The 15,795-nt window shown below is 46.0% G+C and overlaps 1 protein-coding gene across 1 annotated transcript in view; it reads left to right on the forward strand.

The window, feature by feature from the left end:
- Nucleotides 1–14,767, forward strand: part of garnl3 (GTPase activating Rap/RanGAP domain like 3) — a gene marked incomplete at its 5' end in the record, with an annotated part of 33,006 nt that extends 18,239 nt beyond the window's left edge. The window contains 12 exons of the mRNA XM_079734235.1: nt 256–360; nt 1,581–1,697; nt 2,100–2,266; nt 3,375–3,533; nt 4,725–4,791; nt 5,460–5,567; nt 5,915–6,033; nt 6,626–6,761; nt 7,970–8,029; nt 10,420–10,641; nt 12,541–12,664; nt 13,188–14,767. Coding sequence (XP_079590361.1) covers nt 256–360; nt 1,581–1,697; nt 2,100–2,266; nt 3,375–3,533; nt 4,725–4,791; nt 5,460–5,567; nt 5,915–6,033; nt 6,626–6,761; nt 7,970–8,029; nt 10,420–10,641; nt 12,541–12,664; nt 13,188–13,356 — 1,553 coding nt within the window. The 3' untranslated portion in view covers nt 13,357–14,767. The remainder of the gene's footprint in view (nt 1–255; nt 361–1,580; nt 1,698–2,099; nt 2,267–3,374; nt 3,534–4,724; nt 4,792–5,459; nt 5,568–5,914; nt 6,034–6,625; nt 6,762–7,969; nt 8,030–10,419; nt 10,642–12,540; nt 12,665–13,187) is intronic.
- Nucleotides 14,768–15,795: the final 1,028 nt, after the last annotated feature.

A 15,795-nucleotide genomic window follows, 5' to 3' on the forward strand; every position in this document is an offset into this window, starting at 1 on the left:
AAAAATATTAAAATATAGAAATTTATACACAAAAATACAGTAAGAAAATAGAACGAATGTACCAAAAAGAAAAACGAATAGTCCAACTTATGTGTTTGTGTGGGTTATGTGTCTGGAATGTGTGTGTGTGTGTGTGTGTGTGTGTGTGTGTGTGTGTGTGTGTGTGTGTGTGTGTGTGTGTGTGTGTGTGTGTGTGTGTGTGCGTAATGTGTGTGTGATGTGTGTTTTGTGTGTGTGTGTGTTTGGTGTCTCCAGAGCAGCTGGCGGCGCCGCCCGTGCAGGTGTTCGACAAGACCCTGGTGGTGAAGCAGATGCACATCCTGGAGCCTCAGGACCTCCTGGTCACCAGGGCTGACAAAGGTGGGTCTACCTGGGACCCCCGTCCAGAACCAAGACACCTCCATCCATTCATCCATCCATCATCCATCCATTATCTATCATCTATCATCCATACATCATCCATCATAACTCTAATCATTACCCAGAATGCCCTCCATTGCCCATTCTGGACCCAGGAACCAGCCAGAATCCTCCATTCATCCATCCCCATGTTGGATGGAGATGCCTTGGTTTAAGTGTTGATGAGGAGAAAGACCTGTGCGATCCATTGACATGCTATGGTTTTTGTAGAACATTAACATACATCCGGATGAATTAGTGCTTGAGCTAGATGACATGGCTGGTGCATGGGCCGTTGTTCTAAGCAAAGATGTTCATTTTTTTATGCAATTCATAGCCTAACTGACCCTGAATTATTTAATTCAACCCTAACCCTATGAATGCATTCATTCAAAGTGTATGAAGGGGGAAATAGGAACAAAACAAATGCATTTTCTGTTGAGCAAACTCCACAGTTCAACAACATCTCTCTCTCTCTCTCTCTCTCTCTCTCTCTCTCTCTCTCTCTCTCTCTCTCTCTCTCTCTCACTCTCTCTGTTTCCAGCTATTTTATATCCCTCTGTCACAAGAGCTCTGTCCACAGCTTTAGTGAACATATTGATCACATACTGTGTTGACAGGAAGCTAAGCTCAGTTGTGTGTTTGTGTGTGTGTGTGTGTGTGTGTGTGTGTGTTTGTGCGTGCGTGCATGTGAGTGTGTATGTGTGTACGTTCTTTTTGTGCTGCAGGACCTCGTTGACCTATTAAACAAACAGCCTACTGCTTAATTCAATTGAACAGTGTAACGATTTCCTGGCTGGCTACCCTCCGGCTGACCAGGAAGTCTGGGCAGTCAGTCGACAAACAGACACCAAAATATGATCATACAAAAAAAGATTATAGCAGAAATAGAATAGTCCCATTTAATTTAAAAAATGAAATCCTTTAATTGGATGCATTTCAAACCGTTGCCTGAAGTCTTCTCAGGACCAAAACAAACACAAACTCCACAGTAATTATTTTTTGTTTGTGTGTGGAAATGCTGGTCGCTGCTTTGTGTTTCCATGAGCACAGACACTTTTCTAGCAACTGTCATACAGTGTTCAAAGCCCACTCCACATTTGGACAAGCTGGCAATTAGCCTTGTGTGCCAAAGGACAGTTTAGCAGGTTTTATTCATTGAGTTCATTCTGTGGTTGCAGGTAAAGACGCTCGCCTGTACGTGTTCAGACTCAGCTCACTGAAGAGAGGACTGGAGGAGAAGCAGGCCGTACGAAGCAAGTGTGACAGCAGAGAGAACAAACTGGAGAAAACTAAAGGTAGGCTGTCTGTCTGTCAATCTATGTATGTAGAAAACTGTCTGTCCATCCGTCTGTCTGTTTGTCAATCTATGTATGCATCTATCTGTCTGAAAACTAAAGGAAGGCTGTCTTTCTGTCTGTCTTCTGTCTGTCTGGCTGTCTGTTTGTCTATATCTATCTGTCTGTCTGTTTGTCTCTCTATCTTTCTGTATGTCTGTCTGTTTGTCTCTATCTATCTGTCTGTCTCTCCTTCTTTCTATCTTACTATCTGTCTGTCTGACCTGTCGTGTGTGTGTGTGTGTGTGTGTGTGTGTGTGTGTGTCTATGCGGTCGTTGACCTGTCTTGTGTGTGTGTGTGTGTGTGTGTGTGTGTGTGTCTATGCGGTCCTTGACCTATGTCTTCTGTGTGTGTCTATGCAGGCTGCCACCTGTACGCCATCAACACACACCATGGCTCAGAGCTGAGGATAGTGGCGGCCATCAGGAACAAGCTCCTCCTCATCACCAGGAAACAGCCCCGCCCTGAGGGCTTCAGCGCCATGGCATCGGCTACAGACTCGCCAGTCGAGGAGTTTCAGTACATACGGGTACGGGACTGCGTGTGTGTGCATGTGTGTGTATTTGTGCTTGTATCTGTTTGTGTGTGTGTGCGTGAGCATGCCGGTGTGTATGTCCGTGCTTGTGCGTGTGTGTCTGCGTGAGTGTGTGCGTGTTAGCCCCGACATCTTATTGCTCTTTCAAGCAGACAGTTGGACCTATCGAATCGTCCCCGCCTGACATTTAAACTAAGGAGCCCCGCCCGAAGTGTCTGCAGGCTCCTAGCACCCTAACCTATGTCCTTGTATGTTCCATCATTATTACTTTCCCTTTCTGCACCTTGTTTTATTAAAGTTGGCTGAATGCAGAGCTAGATGAGCTCGTTTTCGGCTGTTTGCCGACCAACTAAATCATGACAATAATTTCCCAGTCCCATTTATGAGTCATACTTTTATTTTTACTTTAATGTGTTGCTCTCAATTACTTCCGTAAAAAAAGTTCCGTCGGAAAATCGAGATAGGCTAATCAATAGGTTGTTGTGGCGGCCCGAGGTCCGAGTGGATCCCAACGTGGTAAATGGTTAATGGACTGCTTTTAAACAACGCTTTTTCTAACTAGTGGCCACTCAAAGCGCTATACGATATTGCCTAACTTTCACCCATTCATCCATACATTCACACACCGTCGGCTGAGTCAGCTACGCAGGGCGACAGACAGCTCGTCAGGAGCAATCAGGGTTAGGGGTCTTGCTCAGGGACACCTCGACGCTAGGAGGAGCTTATTACTCATACTTTTATAATAATTTTAATGCGTTGCTCTCAATGATTTCTGTAAAGAAAAGTTCAGTCAGTAAATCGAAGGAAGCAAATAAATAGATGGAAAGACAGTCTGCGTGGATCCCGCGGGCAGCAGTAGCTCATGAGGTAGATGGGGTTGACTGGTAACCACAAGGTTGCTATCGAACAATCCCTGGCTCCTCCTAGCGAGAAGCCTCACCCTGACTGCTCCTGACGAGCTGGCTGTCGCCCTGCGTGGCTGACTCCGCCGTCGGTGTGGGAAGGTGTGAATGAATGGTTGTAATTCGCTTTCTATAAAAGCGTGAGCCAAATCCCCTAACATATAAATGTAAATCCAAACGTGGCCCTGCCCTGTCCCCAGGAGATCTGCCTGTGCGACCCCCCCGTGGTGATGGCGCTGGTGGACGGGCCCACAGGGGAGAACGACAACATGATCTGCGTGGCGTACAAACACCAGTTTGACCTGATCAACGAGAGCACCGGGGACGCCTACCGCCTGCACCACGTGGACGCCAGTAGGGTGAGACACACACACAGAGGGAAACACATACATACATGTATACAGTTTAAAGCAACACACACATATATACAGTATAGAGCAGCACACACACACACACATATATACAGTATAAAGCAACTCACACACACATACACAAACACACATATATATAGAGCAACACACACACACACACACACACACACACACACACACACACACACACACCTATATATACTGTATAGAGCTAAACATACATAAATACATATATATAGTGCAACACACACACACACACAAACACACACATATAGGAGCAACACACACAAACACACGTATAGAGTAACACACACACAAACAAACACACACACACACACACACACACAGAAACACACAAAAACACACGCGCACATAGAGAAACACACACATGCGCGCGCATTTTCATGTAGAAACATACTCACTGAAAAACACACAGACCCATACATACACACACATACACACACTTATATGTTGACAAAAATGTGAACGGACAAAAACACAAACACACACACACATATTCATAGACAAATACATACATATGCAAATGGTAATAGGAATGGGAAACAGACAGACACACAAATACAAACAAACCCGACCACAATCACACACAGACACAAACACACCCATTCAGCCCAAAATTCTATCAAAGTGGTCTCTGCCGGGGCTTCTCAGGGATCTGAGTGGCCCGCCTGTTGCCCGGTCCATTTGCCTCTTGGTTACCGAGACAGGAGGCACCATCATGTTTGCAGCTCCCCGCGGAGGAGGGCCGCACTGGGAATAAACCAGCTGGAGCCACAGCAGCTGTGCTCTTCACTGAATCTGCATTCCTTGTTTGAGAATTTCCACTGTGAAATTGTGTTGCTCAACTGATATATATATATGTCTGTGAAAAAGAGAGGAATTGGGCACTAATGAATCAGACATTGTGTAAGCGTGGGGAGGGGGGGAGGGTAGTGAAGTTTTGTGGTCCGACTCCCAGCCCAAACGTTCTGTGTTTGAGCCCCGAGGTTGAACCCTACCTGTAGGCGCCAGGCTGATTAACGACTCGTGTCATAATTCGCTTTAAGCAACTCTGGATAAAACAGCCTGCTAAATAAGACAAGGGTGCTGGGAGTGTGAGTGAGTAATGCATGCTGCGTAACGGCTCCTTCACGGCCCACTGCTGCTCTCTGCTCACAGGTCAACTTTGTCGGCGCCATCGACGTCTACGAGGACGGCGAGGCCGGCCTGCTGCTGTGCTTCAACTGTACGTCCACCTGTTCTCTCACTGGGACACTTCATTACACACAGACTGAGGATTGATGCCCCTGGGTTCAGACCGTGCACTTAACGTACAGACCCGAATATTGGTTCTGTGACAAAACATTTCTCAAATCAAGGAAGAGTAGTTGTTTTTAATGATAGGTTAAGTTACTTTATTTGTGTCCCTAGAGAGTGAGGTTGCAGCTATAAAGATAAAGAATGGCCACCCATGTATATTAAATATCGAACGTCACATGGACAACATGGAGATAGAGGCCTCAAATGGTCCAAAGAAAGACCATGCCACTGGATTAATAAAAGATAAAGATTATCATATTTAATATGAGGTAGACACAATGGGTAGGACACAAGCCCTGAATAATCCTGCATAATAATTTTGATCATAAAAATTTTAGAGGGCTGCAGTAGCTCAGGATGTAGAGCGGGTTGGCTGGTAACCGAAAGGTTGCTGGTTCAATCCCTGGCTCCTCCTGGACCGAGGTGACCCTGAGCGAGACGCCACACCCTGACTGCTCCGGGCAGAGAGGTGTGGCCTTCCCGTCTGCATAAGCTATAGAAAGGAGGAGACTTCCTATCCTTCTCTTTTCCATGGAAAGTAATGCATGTGTAAAATAACAATAATAACTTAAGATGTCCTCTCCGCCCCGACAGACAGCTGCTACTACAAGAAGGTGTGTCCGTTCAACGGCTCCACCCCCATGATCCAGTCCAACACCTCCGACTTCCACTTCAGCTGGAACCAGATGCCTCATGCTATCGGTAGGTAACCACGGCAACGGCTGCCTCCCGCACCCTACCCCGGCGGCGAGGCCCCGGCCCTGAGCGTGATGTAACCATGGTAACGCCGCGCCAGGCCATGTAGACGGGACAGAAGCCAGCCGGGGTGGCGGCTTGTTCTGTGTGTGTATGTTTGTGTGTATGGGCAAATGCGTGTGAAGGTGTGTGCGTGTGTGTGTTTGTGTGTATGTGCACATGCGTCTGCAGGTGTGTGTGTTTAGTGGTTATCAGCATGTGGCTGTAGTTCAGAGCGTGGCCCCTAGGGGCACCCTAGGGGCCATTGCTCATCCTCCTCCATGCTCCGTGTCGTGTGTTTCTTCTGCGTGCAGTGTGTGCGTTCCCATACATCCTGGCGTTCACGACAGACTCCATCGAAATCCGGCTGGTTGTCAATGGCAACCTGGTGTACACGGCAGTGGTCCCGGAGCTGACGCTGACGGCGTCTAGGGTGAGAGGAGTGACAGATGACTGACAGGCCTTAACCCACTGGACCATACTCACACCAGAGCACAGTGCTACTGTCCTCGTTCTAATCTGTTTAACGGCCGTGATGTATAGACACATAACAGAGAGAACTATTCCTTAATTCCCCAGTATGTTACATTATCTGTAAGGATCTCTCTCTCTGATATCTCATTTCAAATCAATTTTTATCTTCCCAGTGAGAGACATATCTGGCAGTCGGCTATTAGCAATAATATGCACATGATTCACACACCACTTTTACTCTTTTAATGTTATGAGAGGACATAAAAAATTGTTATTATCCGACAACGAACAGATTTATTTCTCACCATCATCTGTGTCTCTCACTGTCTGTTTATCTCACTCTATCTCTCACTCTCTCTCTCTGTCTCTCTATGTTCATTCTCTCTCTCCCTCTCTCTCTCTCTCTCTCTCTCTCTCTCTCTCTCTGTCTCTGTCTCTCTTTGTTCATTCTCTCTATCTGTCTCTCTCTATCTCTCTGTCTCTCTGTGTTCATTCTCTCTATGTCTCTCCCTCCCTCCCTCTCTCTCTCCCTCTCTACTATCACCCTGTAGTCGGACATCTACTTCGTCTCGTCCGCGCCGGTCAACTCGGCCTCCACCTGCAGCTCCAGAGACACAAGCTCCCAGAGTTCCCCTCAGACTCCCACTGGATACGAGATGCCCGTGTTTCCCTCACCCCTCAGTGATGGTAAGCTCCCCCCCCCCCCCCCCTCCCGGCCACGCCCACCATCACCATGTTTGTAGTCAACTGACAAACCCTGTTGGGAACCTTTCTGGACAAGAAGCCTGTTGTTATTGGCTTCTCGCTGGGGATTTGTAGTCCTTTAACACAATCGCCTTCTGTTTCAAAGCGACATAATTTCTTTTCAGAGCAACATTGTGGAAGTATTATTTTTGGTTTTATATTTTATTTTGTTTTATCACAAACACAAACATAGAGAAACAGGAGAAACAGTCAGACACACACACAAATACCGAAAAATAAAAACACACTCACACATTTTTGGTTTTATTTTATTTTATAATACACCCTAGGGCTCGAAGTGAGGCTTCTTCTGATAGAGATAATGATGAAGACAATAACACACAACACCATGACCCAGACACACACACACACCAGCCAGGCCGTCTGCAGACCACACACGTTCAGTATTAAGACCCCCCCACCCCAAGGGAACATGATATTTACAAGTTCCATTAAAGCTAACAGGGTTAAAGTTGCCTTCTGCTGCAGTAATGAGCGAGAGGGGCCAGGGGGCCGGGCTGGCTAGTAATTGCTTTGGGAGGGTTTGATTCTCCTTCACGTCTCCTGATCTGTCCATGTATCTGTATCACTGGTGGTCGTGTGTGTGTGTATGTGTGTGTGTGTGTGTGCGTGTTAGAGAGAATGAGGGCAAGTGTTTGTTTGCAAATCAAAAGTGTGTGTGTGCGTGTGTGTGTATGCGTCTGCGTATGTATGTGTGTGGGTGTATGTGTGTGTTTGTGTGCGTATAAGAGAGTAGGAGTGCACACATGATTCACAGTGAATTCACAAAGTGGAATCATGTGTGTGTGTGTGTGTGTGTGTGTGGTCTGAGTCTAAGCGTGTCTATCTTTTCATGAATGGGTGTTTGTGTGTGTGTATGTGTGTGTGTTTGTGCGTGCGTGCGTCCGGCGTGCGTGCGTGCGTGTGTGTGTTTGTGCGTATAAGAGAGTAACGCAGGAGGGTAAGACTGTTTCGTGTGTGTGTGTGTGTGTGTGTGTGTGTGTGTGTGTGTGGTCTGAGTCTAAGCGTGTGTATCGTTTCTTGAATGGGTGCGCGTGTGTGTGAGTGTTTGCGTTTCGTGCCAATGAAAACACCAGTGCGTGGGTGTTTCTGTATTTACTTCCTGTGTTATCCTCTTCTCCCTGGCTCAGATTCTATACGGATCCCCTATGGTACCAAGCTTTCCCTGTACATGTCTAAGGATGCGGAAGGTACTTCGCCTGCTGCTGTGCTGCCCCGGCACCCACACCCTCACCCCCACCCACACCCCCACCCACTAACATGCACGTGCACCCTGAGCCAACACGTCCCGCCCCCCCCCCCCCTCTCCTATACCAAGGTGGCTCCCGTCGGCACGCTGCCTGAATGTTAAGTCGCCACTACCTCACCCCCACCCAGCACCACCCTTATGTCCTCCTCACTGAAAGAGGACGGGTTGGGGTGGGGGGCAACCGGAAAAACCCCAGGAAGGGAGAGAGGGAAGGGGCATGGAAGGGAGATGTGATGGAGGGAGAACGGATATTACAAATACAGATGAGGAAACAACACGGAGGAGAGATTGTGTGCATTTGTGTGTTTGTGTGTGTGTGTGTGTGTGTGTGTGTGTGTGTGTGTGTGTGTGTGTGTGTGTGTGTGTGTGAGAAGAAGAAAGGGTGAAGAAGGGATACAGAAGAGAGCTAGAGGAATAGAGGGAGAGAGAGAGGGAGAGGAATAGAGAGAGGGAGGGAGAGAGAGAGGTAGAGGAATAGAGGGAGAGAGAGGGAGGGAGGGAGAGGGAGAGAGAGGTAGAGGAATAGAGGGAGAGAGAGGGAGAGAGAGAGGTAGAGGAATAGAGGGAGAGAGAGGGAGGGAGGGAGAGGGAGGGAGGGAGAGGGAGGGAGAGAGAGAGGTAGAGGAATAGAGGGAGAGATGGAGAGAGAGAGGTAGAGGAATAGAGGGAAAGAAGGAACGGGGGGGAGGGGGGGACAGGAGGGAGGAAGAGTCTGGTCTGCCGCAGCATGATTTACAGATTGCACTGTCGCCATGGAGACTTTTGTCAGCCCTCCCCTCAATCCAGAGCGCTCGTCCAAAGTGAGGGGGCTTGATCGGTGGGGGTTGGGGAGCGAGAGGGAACGCTCAAAGAGGGACGAGAGAGGGGGGGTAGAAGGGACGCTGACAAAATTCTTGCTGTTTAACGTTTGCCTGTAACATGCCTGCTTTCGATCGGTTTATCTGGGAGAGATTCGTTGTCCTGTTTTTGTTTGTTGTGTGTCCAATACGTAACCACATCGGCCATATCCCGCTGAATAAGGCCGTTACCGATGTGGCTGCGTTCATTGGCTGTCTCCTCGCCGCACCCTTCAGAGAAACAATGACAAACACGGTGAAACAGACACCTGTGCTGCCTCAGCTCAGTCGCCGACGCACCGAATATCAATTAGCGCTCCAAAAAACACACGAGCTTGCGCCTCGCTGTGATTAAGCCAATGTATTCACCGTCCATTCCCCCCCCCCCCGCTCCACAAACCTCATGTGGAAAATGTTTTGTTTCAGCAATAAATGGAATACAACTCTCGATATATCCACCAATTGTATGCATGCTTCTGTCTTTATCTCTCTCTCCCTCCCTCTCTCTCTCTCTCTCTGTCTCTTTATCTCTCTCTCTCTCTCTCTCTCTCTCTCTCTCTCTCTCTCTCTCTCTTATGTCTCTCTCTATCTCAGCACTGTACTCTATTATGTATTTTTTCTGGTTGCAATAGCTCCAGAAACTAAGAGTAAGACGACGAGCGGCTGAAACATATCGGTGGTTGTCAAACAACTTGCCTTTGTCCCTCCTCTTCCTGAGTGTTTTTCTGTTCACCTCTGACACATTGACATTTCGCTCCCTGATTCGACCACCTCCACCCCTCCACCGGGTTCAGACTTTGTTTGTACAATTTGGGCAAGGATTATGTTGTCCAGAATTGCAACAGCAACCTCTGGTGGACAGCACCCGCTGCGCTTTTACCTGTTATAATGGGCCTACGCATTCTATTTATTCCTGCGCAACAGAGCTAGGAGCATTTATAATGTGTTCAATAATGGTCTGTGACTCATTCCTAGCTATAACTGAACAGTCATAATGCTAAACTCATATTAGATACTGGTATATAGATTGATAATGTTGTGTCTTTATGAGGTGCTATTGAAACATGTCTACGTGTAGTATTTTTATTTTAATGCATTACTATACATTTGTCAGTACAGGTGTAGCGCATGTTTTCATTCCCACAGCGTGACTGCTTCAAAAGGTTGTGTTTTATGAAACTGCCTGGCCATGTAATGCGCCATGCATTATTAAACACAACATGATGTAAACATTATACTCAGTGAGCGCTACATGTATCATACATCAGTAATCTCTCTCTGTGCCCTCCCTCCCACTCTGTTTCCCTTGTCGGATTCTTCTTTTCAAAATTTTTCCTCAACCTTCCACTCTTTCATTTTCCATAAATGATAACCCATATGTCAATGGATTTCTTTATAATATTATATCCTGTTCTCCTAATGTGGTTTGTTTTACATGCTCTTCCTCCCCCAAACTCCTTCTCTGTCCTCGCTCCCTTGCTCCCTCGCTCCCCAGGTGAGTTGGCGTGTAAGCACATCTTCAAGATCCCGTTAAGCAACCTGGTGGGCCGCAGCATCGAGAGACCCCTGAAGTCCCCGCTGGTCAACAAGGTGCTGACCGCGCCCACGGCGGCCATCCTGGGCCCCTCGCCCACCCTCATCTCCGCCTCCCACTCGCTGTCCCTGTCCCGCATGGAGATCAAGGAGATCGCCAGTCGCACACGGAAGGAACTACTCGGTAAAACCAACATGACAACTTACTAACACATCTGTGTTTGTCGATGTGAAAAGGCTCCATTGTCATTTTTATTTATACATTTTTTGCTTCTTCCATAGGACACTAAAAGTGTGACATTTATTCAGAAAAATGCATTACATATCCACAATAAATGTATGGCATGGATGGACTATGAATATATTAATAAACGGTGCTAAACCAAGCTGCACCTCTGCACCACAGATTTACTCTGAAAGGTTAACACTATACATATATATAATATTAATAATAATAATAATAATAATAATCATGGGGAAATTGCTCTGTCGCTAGCTTAACCACTTTTTAGAGTTGAACACAGTTTTAAACTCGTCGGTGATGCGTGACGTCTTAAGCTCCATTGTTGTGTCATATGTACCTGTGGTTTAGCCTATAATTTGTCCATAGGTTTAACCTGCAGCTGCGTTTTACCTTGATCTCAATTGCTGTGTCTTCAGAGAAATTCACATCAGACACTTGAGGGCGTATATTGTGCCTGTTAGTCTAATCTCGAAACTGACAAGGTTTTAGAGGAGACTAAAGCAGTTTGCAGGATGAAACAAGGCTCCATCATAACCGACAAACACACACAGAATTAGTTTCATGAGTTATTATTATTAGTATTAATAATAATGTATGATACATTTACACTTATTACACCAGATAGGCCTCCAGTACAATAAAGGGTACAATATGCCATATCAGTAATAGCCTGCGCACCAACACACCAAATATGAGAAATTATAACAACTTACCTGATTGGTGTACCTGATGAACACTATCACTGTCGTGTACACCCTCTATTGCACGTATATTTGGAATAATCAGTGATATTTCACGGCTCACGGGCCCAGGTCTTGGTTGTGCGTCCGCTCAGCAATAGCTTTACGCGCTTCCACTTTCAAGCCCTTCCATAGATTTTTTAAATGTGCCGGGCTGCTGGGAAATCTACGGTTGAATGTGTTGGCGAGATTATCCCAAACAGCCTTTCTTCGGAGCTTGGTGGTGGTGTCTTTCCTAAGATTTTCCACCGTGTCCACAACACCTCAAATGCAGTGGAGCAAATAACTTTTGCTCCTCGTTGTAGTTCTCTATCCGCGACATGTTCATCCTAACTACCGTCTCTTTCTCCGAGAATTTACTGGCGTGAAATTACCCTAATTGCTTGCATATTAATTTGTTACAATGAATTAATTAATCACGTTTGCATACACACCAAGAGAAAAAAAAGACAAGTAATTGGTTGATTGATTGACGTAGGTGAGGGCAGATTCAGATCCCAGACTCATTAAAGTTCACTTTACATTCCCATTAAGTTTTTGTTGGTAATTATAGCACAACATGCATCCACCATTAAGTTAAGACTGCATCTGCTGGGGTATACTAGAAATCAGAGTACTTCCGGTTTCCAAGCAGTTTAACCCGAGTTTAACTAGGAATCAGATGATCCTGTCGTTATACAGCAATCACGTTCAACTTCGTGCGCAGCTGCGTGTTAAACTCCAAAACCTCAGTTTTAAGGAGTACGGTTTTAAAGCGCAGCACAGCTAGCGCAATGCTAACTGACAGAGCAATTGGCCCAATAATAATAATAATAATAATAATAATAATAATATGTAACACTAGTCCGACCCGATGCACTGTTTTTACCGGTCTGGCAGACAGAGAAAGGGTCATCAGACCAGAAATCAGGGCCAGGTTAACACTGTCAATACTCTTTTTTTACGCCAATAAAATGTGTGTGACGCGTGTTGCGGGCTTGAGGGCTTGGAGGCTTGGGGGCTTGAGGGCTTGGGGTCTTGGGGGCTTGAGGGCTTGGGAGAATGAGGGCTTTAAGGCTGTGCTGCAGCAGGTTTTTAATGAGGTGAATTCACTGTTAAGGTTTGACCGAGGAGCCCAGCGGGAAGCCAGACAGCGGAGCGGTGAAACAGAGGAGGATGAGCCGGAAGAACATCCAGGAGGAGGAGCCCAAGCCCCACGCGCTGACCTCGGTCAACAGCGACAGGTGAGGGGCTGTGAGCTTCAACACTTGTTTTGTGACACCGTTGGTGTTTTCACAAACAAAGACAAAATGGGGACATGGTTTTTGTTTAGCAACTTAATGAACAAGGACAGACAGAATGGGATGATCACATTTCATCTTAACCCAAGTTACATAGTAGGTATTTCACTCTACAGCTACATGGTCTGATTATATCGAACACTGAACGATCGTTCATTTCCAAACACCAGCACTGTCTGTTCAGCTTCTGTCTGTTGTATTCCATATTTGTTAAAGGGGTGATATTATGCCACCAGGTGTGAGTCTGATTGGCCATTACAAGCCTTTTGAAAATCTGCCCAGATTTTCAAACAGCATACAATCGGCTAATCACACTCACACTTGGAGACATAATACCATCCCTTTAAATACAACAGCAACAGATGAGGTAGGTGTGGTTGATTTTCATTAAGGTCTAACATGTGAATGATGTGTGGTTGATTTTCATTTAGGTCTTACTTGTGTATGCTGTGTGTGTCCTCCTCAGCATGGCCCCAGAGTCCCCAGACGACGCGGACCCCGACGGCCAGCAGCAGCATTGCATCCCCAGCCCCGAGCCGGAGGCCGAGCGGGCCGTGCTGCCGGAGGAGTGCCCCCTGCTGGCCGCCGCCTTCACCCTGTCCACCTCCTTCGGAGACGTCCTGGACCTCAAATGAAGACAATCTCCCGCCCGGACCCAGCCCCACCCCCAGCCCCGCCCCCAGCCCCGCCCCCCAGTCATCGTTACGCCCCCCCCCCCGACACTGTGCATTGTACCGCCGTCGTGTTTTCCTTTTCTTTTCTTTTTTGTTTTCCAAGTTGTTGTGTTCTTTCATTTCGATTTTTTACATTTTACATTTGCATTGTTACATTTGTTTAGTTGTGTATGGTGTCTACGGGTCTCCCCCCCCCCCCTCCTTTTCATCAGGTGTCCTGGGGACCAGTGTTTGTCTTGTGAACCCCCCCCTCCCCCCCCCCCCCCCAAGGTGAGAGCGAGGCGGCGACAGCGCGATGTTTACTAATCAATCAATCATCTTTTGACCTTCGACCCCCTCGCCCACCCTATAGAGATGCTATTTATGGTGACAACCAAAAAAAACCTGAATGTAAATGTACGCAACAAGGCACGACTTCACCCCTCCTGTGTTCACAGTGCGCTGCGGAGGTAGCCCTGGCTTCTCCTGTGTTGTGTATGAAGTGATTGACCCATCCCCCTCCCCTGATCCGGTTTCAGATATTGTATGATATATGAACATGTATGTGTACATCTGTTTATACATTAAGATGCATATACATGGACGGTATGGCTGTCATGCCTGTAATGCATATATCAATATATTATAAAAATATATATACATTTTATTACCATGTTTAGTGAAGGTATGATGTTTTACACTCTTCTCACACACACGTCCCTGTTGTTCGCATTCCCCACAGTATAGCTAGGTAGGAAGGTAGGTCGATAGGGCTGGAGCCGCGGGTCCCACAAGTGCCATTTCCCAGCATCCTCCACTGAAGACACCTCTTAACAACCACCATACGCTGGGGCCTAACAGTAGCAGCCATGATTGTAGTAAACACTAAATATTGGGTATAAAGACCCAGAACTACATTCTCTTGGCATCGATTTGGAGGCACTCCCTTAAAGCCACATGCATTGAGACACCCTTCTCGTGAAAACGATGAGAATACCTTAAAAGAAAATGCATGACTTGCCTTTGCTAGACGTATTGTGTATTTTCTACCTTTACACTTTTCACATACAGTTTGCAATGCATATGACTACCAATGTAAGACTAAACCAACGTGTGTGTGTGTGTGTGTGTGTGTGTGTGTGTGTGTGTGTGTGCGCATGTGTGTGTGTGTTAGGTTGTGTAAGGTATGTGGATCTCTACAGCTCAGGAGGTGCATTGTGATGTGGTCATTAACGATACTATAATAACAATTAATACAATTAATGCTTAAACAAATACATCACAATGCTTTGAAAGAGCATGAAACTGCAGAGGTCAGTTAACTATCTCACTCAGTCAGAGATTTGAACAAAAGACAGATAGAAAGAATATAAAATATATCAATAATATCAAAAACTTTATTCAGCACCTTTTTTTAACAAAGTTCCTAATACACCAATTCTTACAGAAGGTAGGAAAAGGTATGATGACAAGAAAATATGAAATTCAAACCGAATAAAAAAAAATCTAACATATTAAAGTTCCTCGAGGAATATGTGTTGAAGTGGTTTTTATAGTGATAATCCATCACAGAGCTTTTCTCACATTTTGGTTGCTTTGAAACAAGTCCCTGGTGACTACAACATCATCTGGAAAAATCGAACAGGCCCCATAAGCTCTTGAATCCACACTAACACACACACACACACACACACACACACACACACACACACACACACACACACACACACACACACACACAGACAAACACACACACACAGTCCTCACAGCACAGGAAAACAAGTATAATTTAGGATCAAGGTGTGAACCAACACTGAGTGGTAGGACTGGTGGGCCATGGCACACACACGCGGTCAAGGTGTTGGAGCGCGCAGAAGAGCAGGGCTTTGGGGGCCCTCTCTTTGGATCCACATCATCCTGCCCTGCTTGTCTCTGTGCCTCCTCTGTCCCACAGTGCTAGCCCCCAGCTTCTTCCTTTGGACTCTCGTCCCACTTCACCCCTAGCACTAAATACATTATATATATATATATATATATATATATATATCAAGATATATATATATATGAAAAAAGGGATATATATGAATAAAGGGATAAAGATCTGGTAGGTGTATTTTTTAAAATTGAAACAACTTGTTAGCTATTTATTGTTCCTATTAAGTGTGATTTGGGAGTGTTTGTTGGCGGCAGTTTGTACCACCGCTTCTCTTGTTATTGTTCTTATTATGATTATTATGATTATTAGTATTATAATACCAATCAGTCCCTACTGTCGTTTCATTCTCGTTTTATTTGGGACTCCTTTTTTCTACCTCCCCTGTCGTTTTGCAGTGTTTTCTTTTGTATCTGAATTAATATTTACTGTTTAGACTGTTGCTGAACTTTTCTGTGATATCAAAATGAGTAAAAAAAAATCAAAAA

Source organism: Pollachius pollachius (assembly GCF_949987615.1).
Source record: "Pollachius pollachius genome assembly, chromosome: 4".
Taxonomy (NCBI): Eukaryota; Metazoa; Chordata; class Actinopteri; order Gadiformes; family Gadidae; genus Pollachius; species Pollachius pollachius.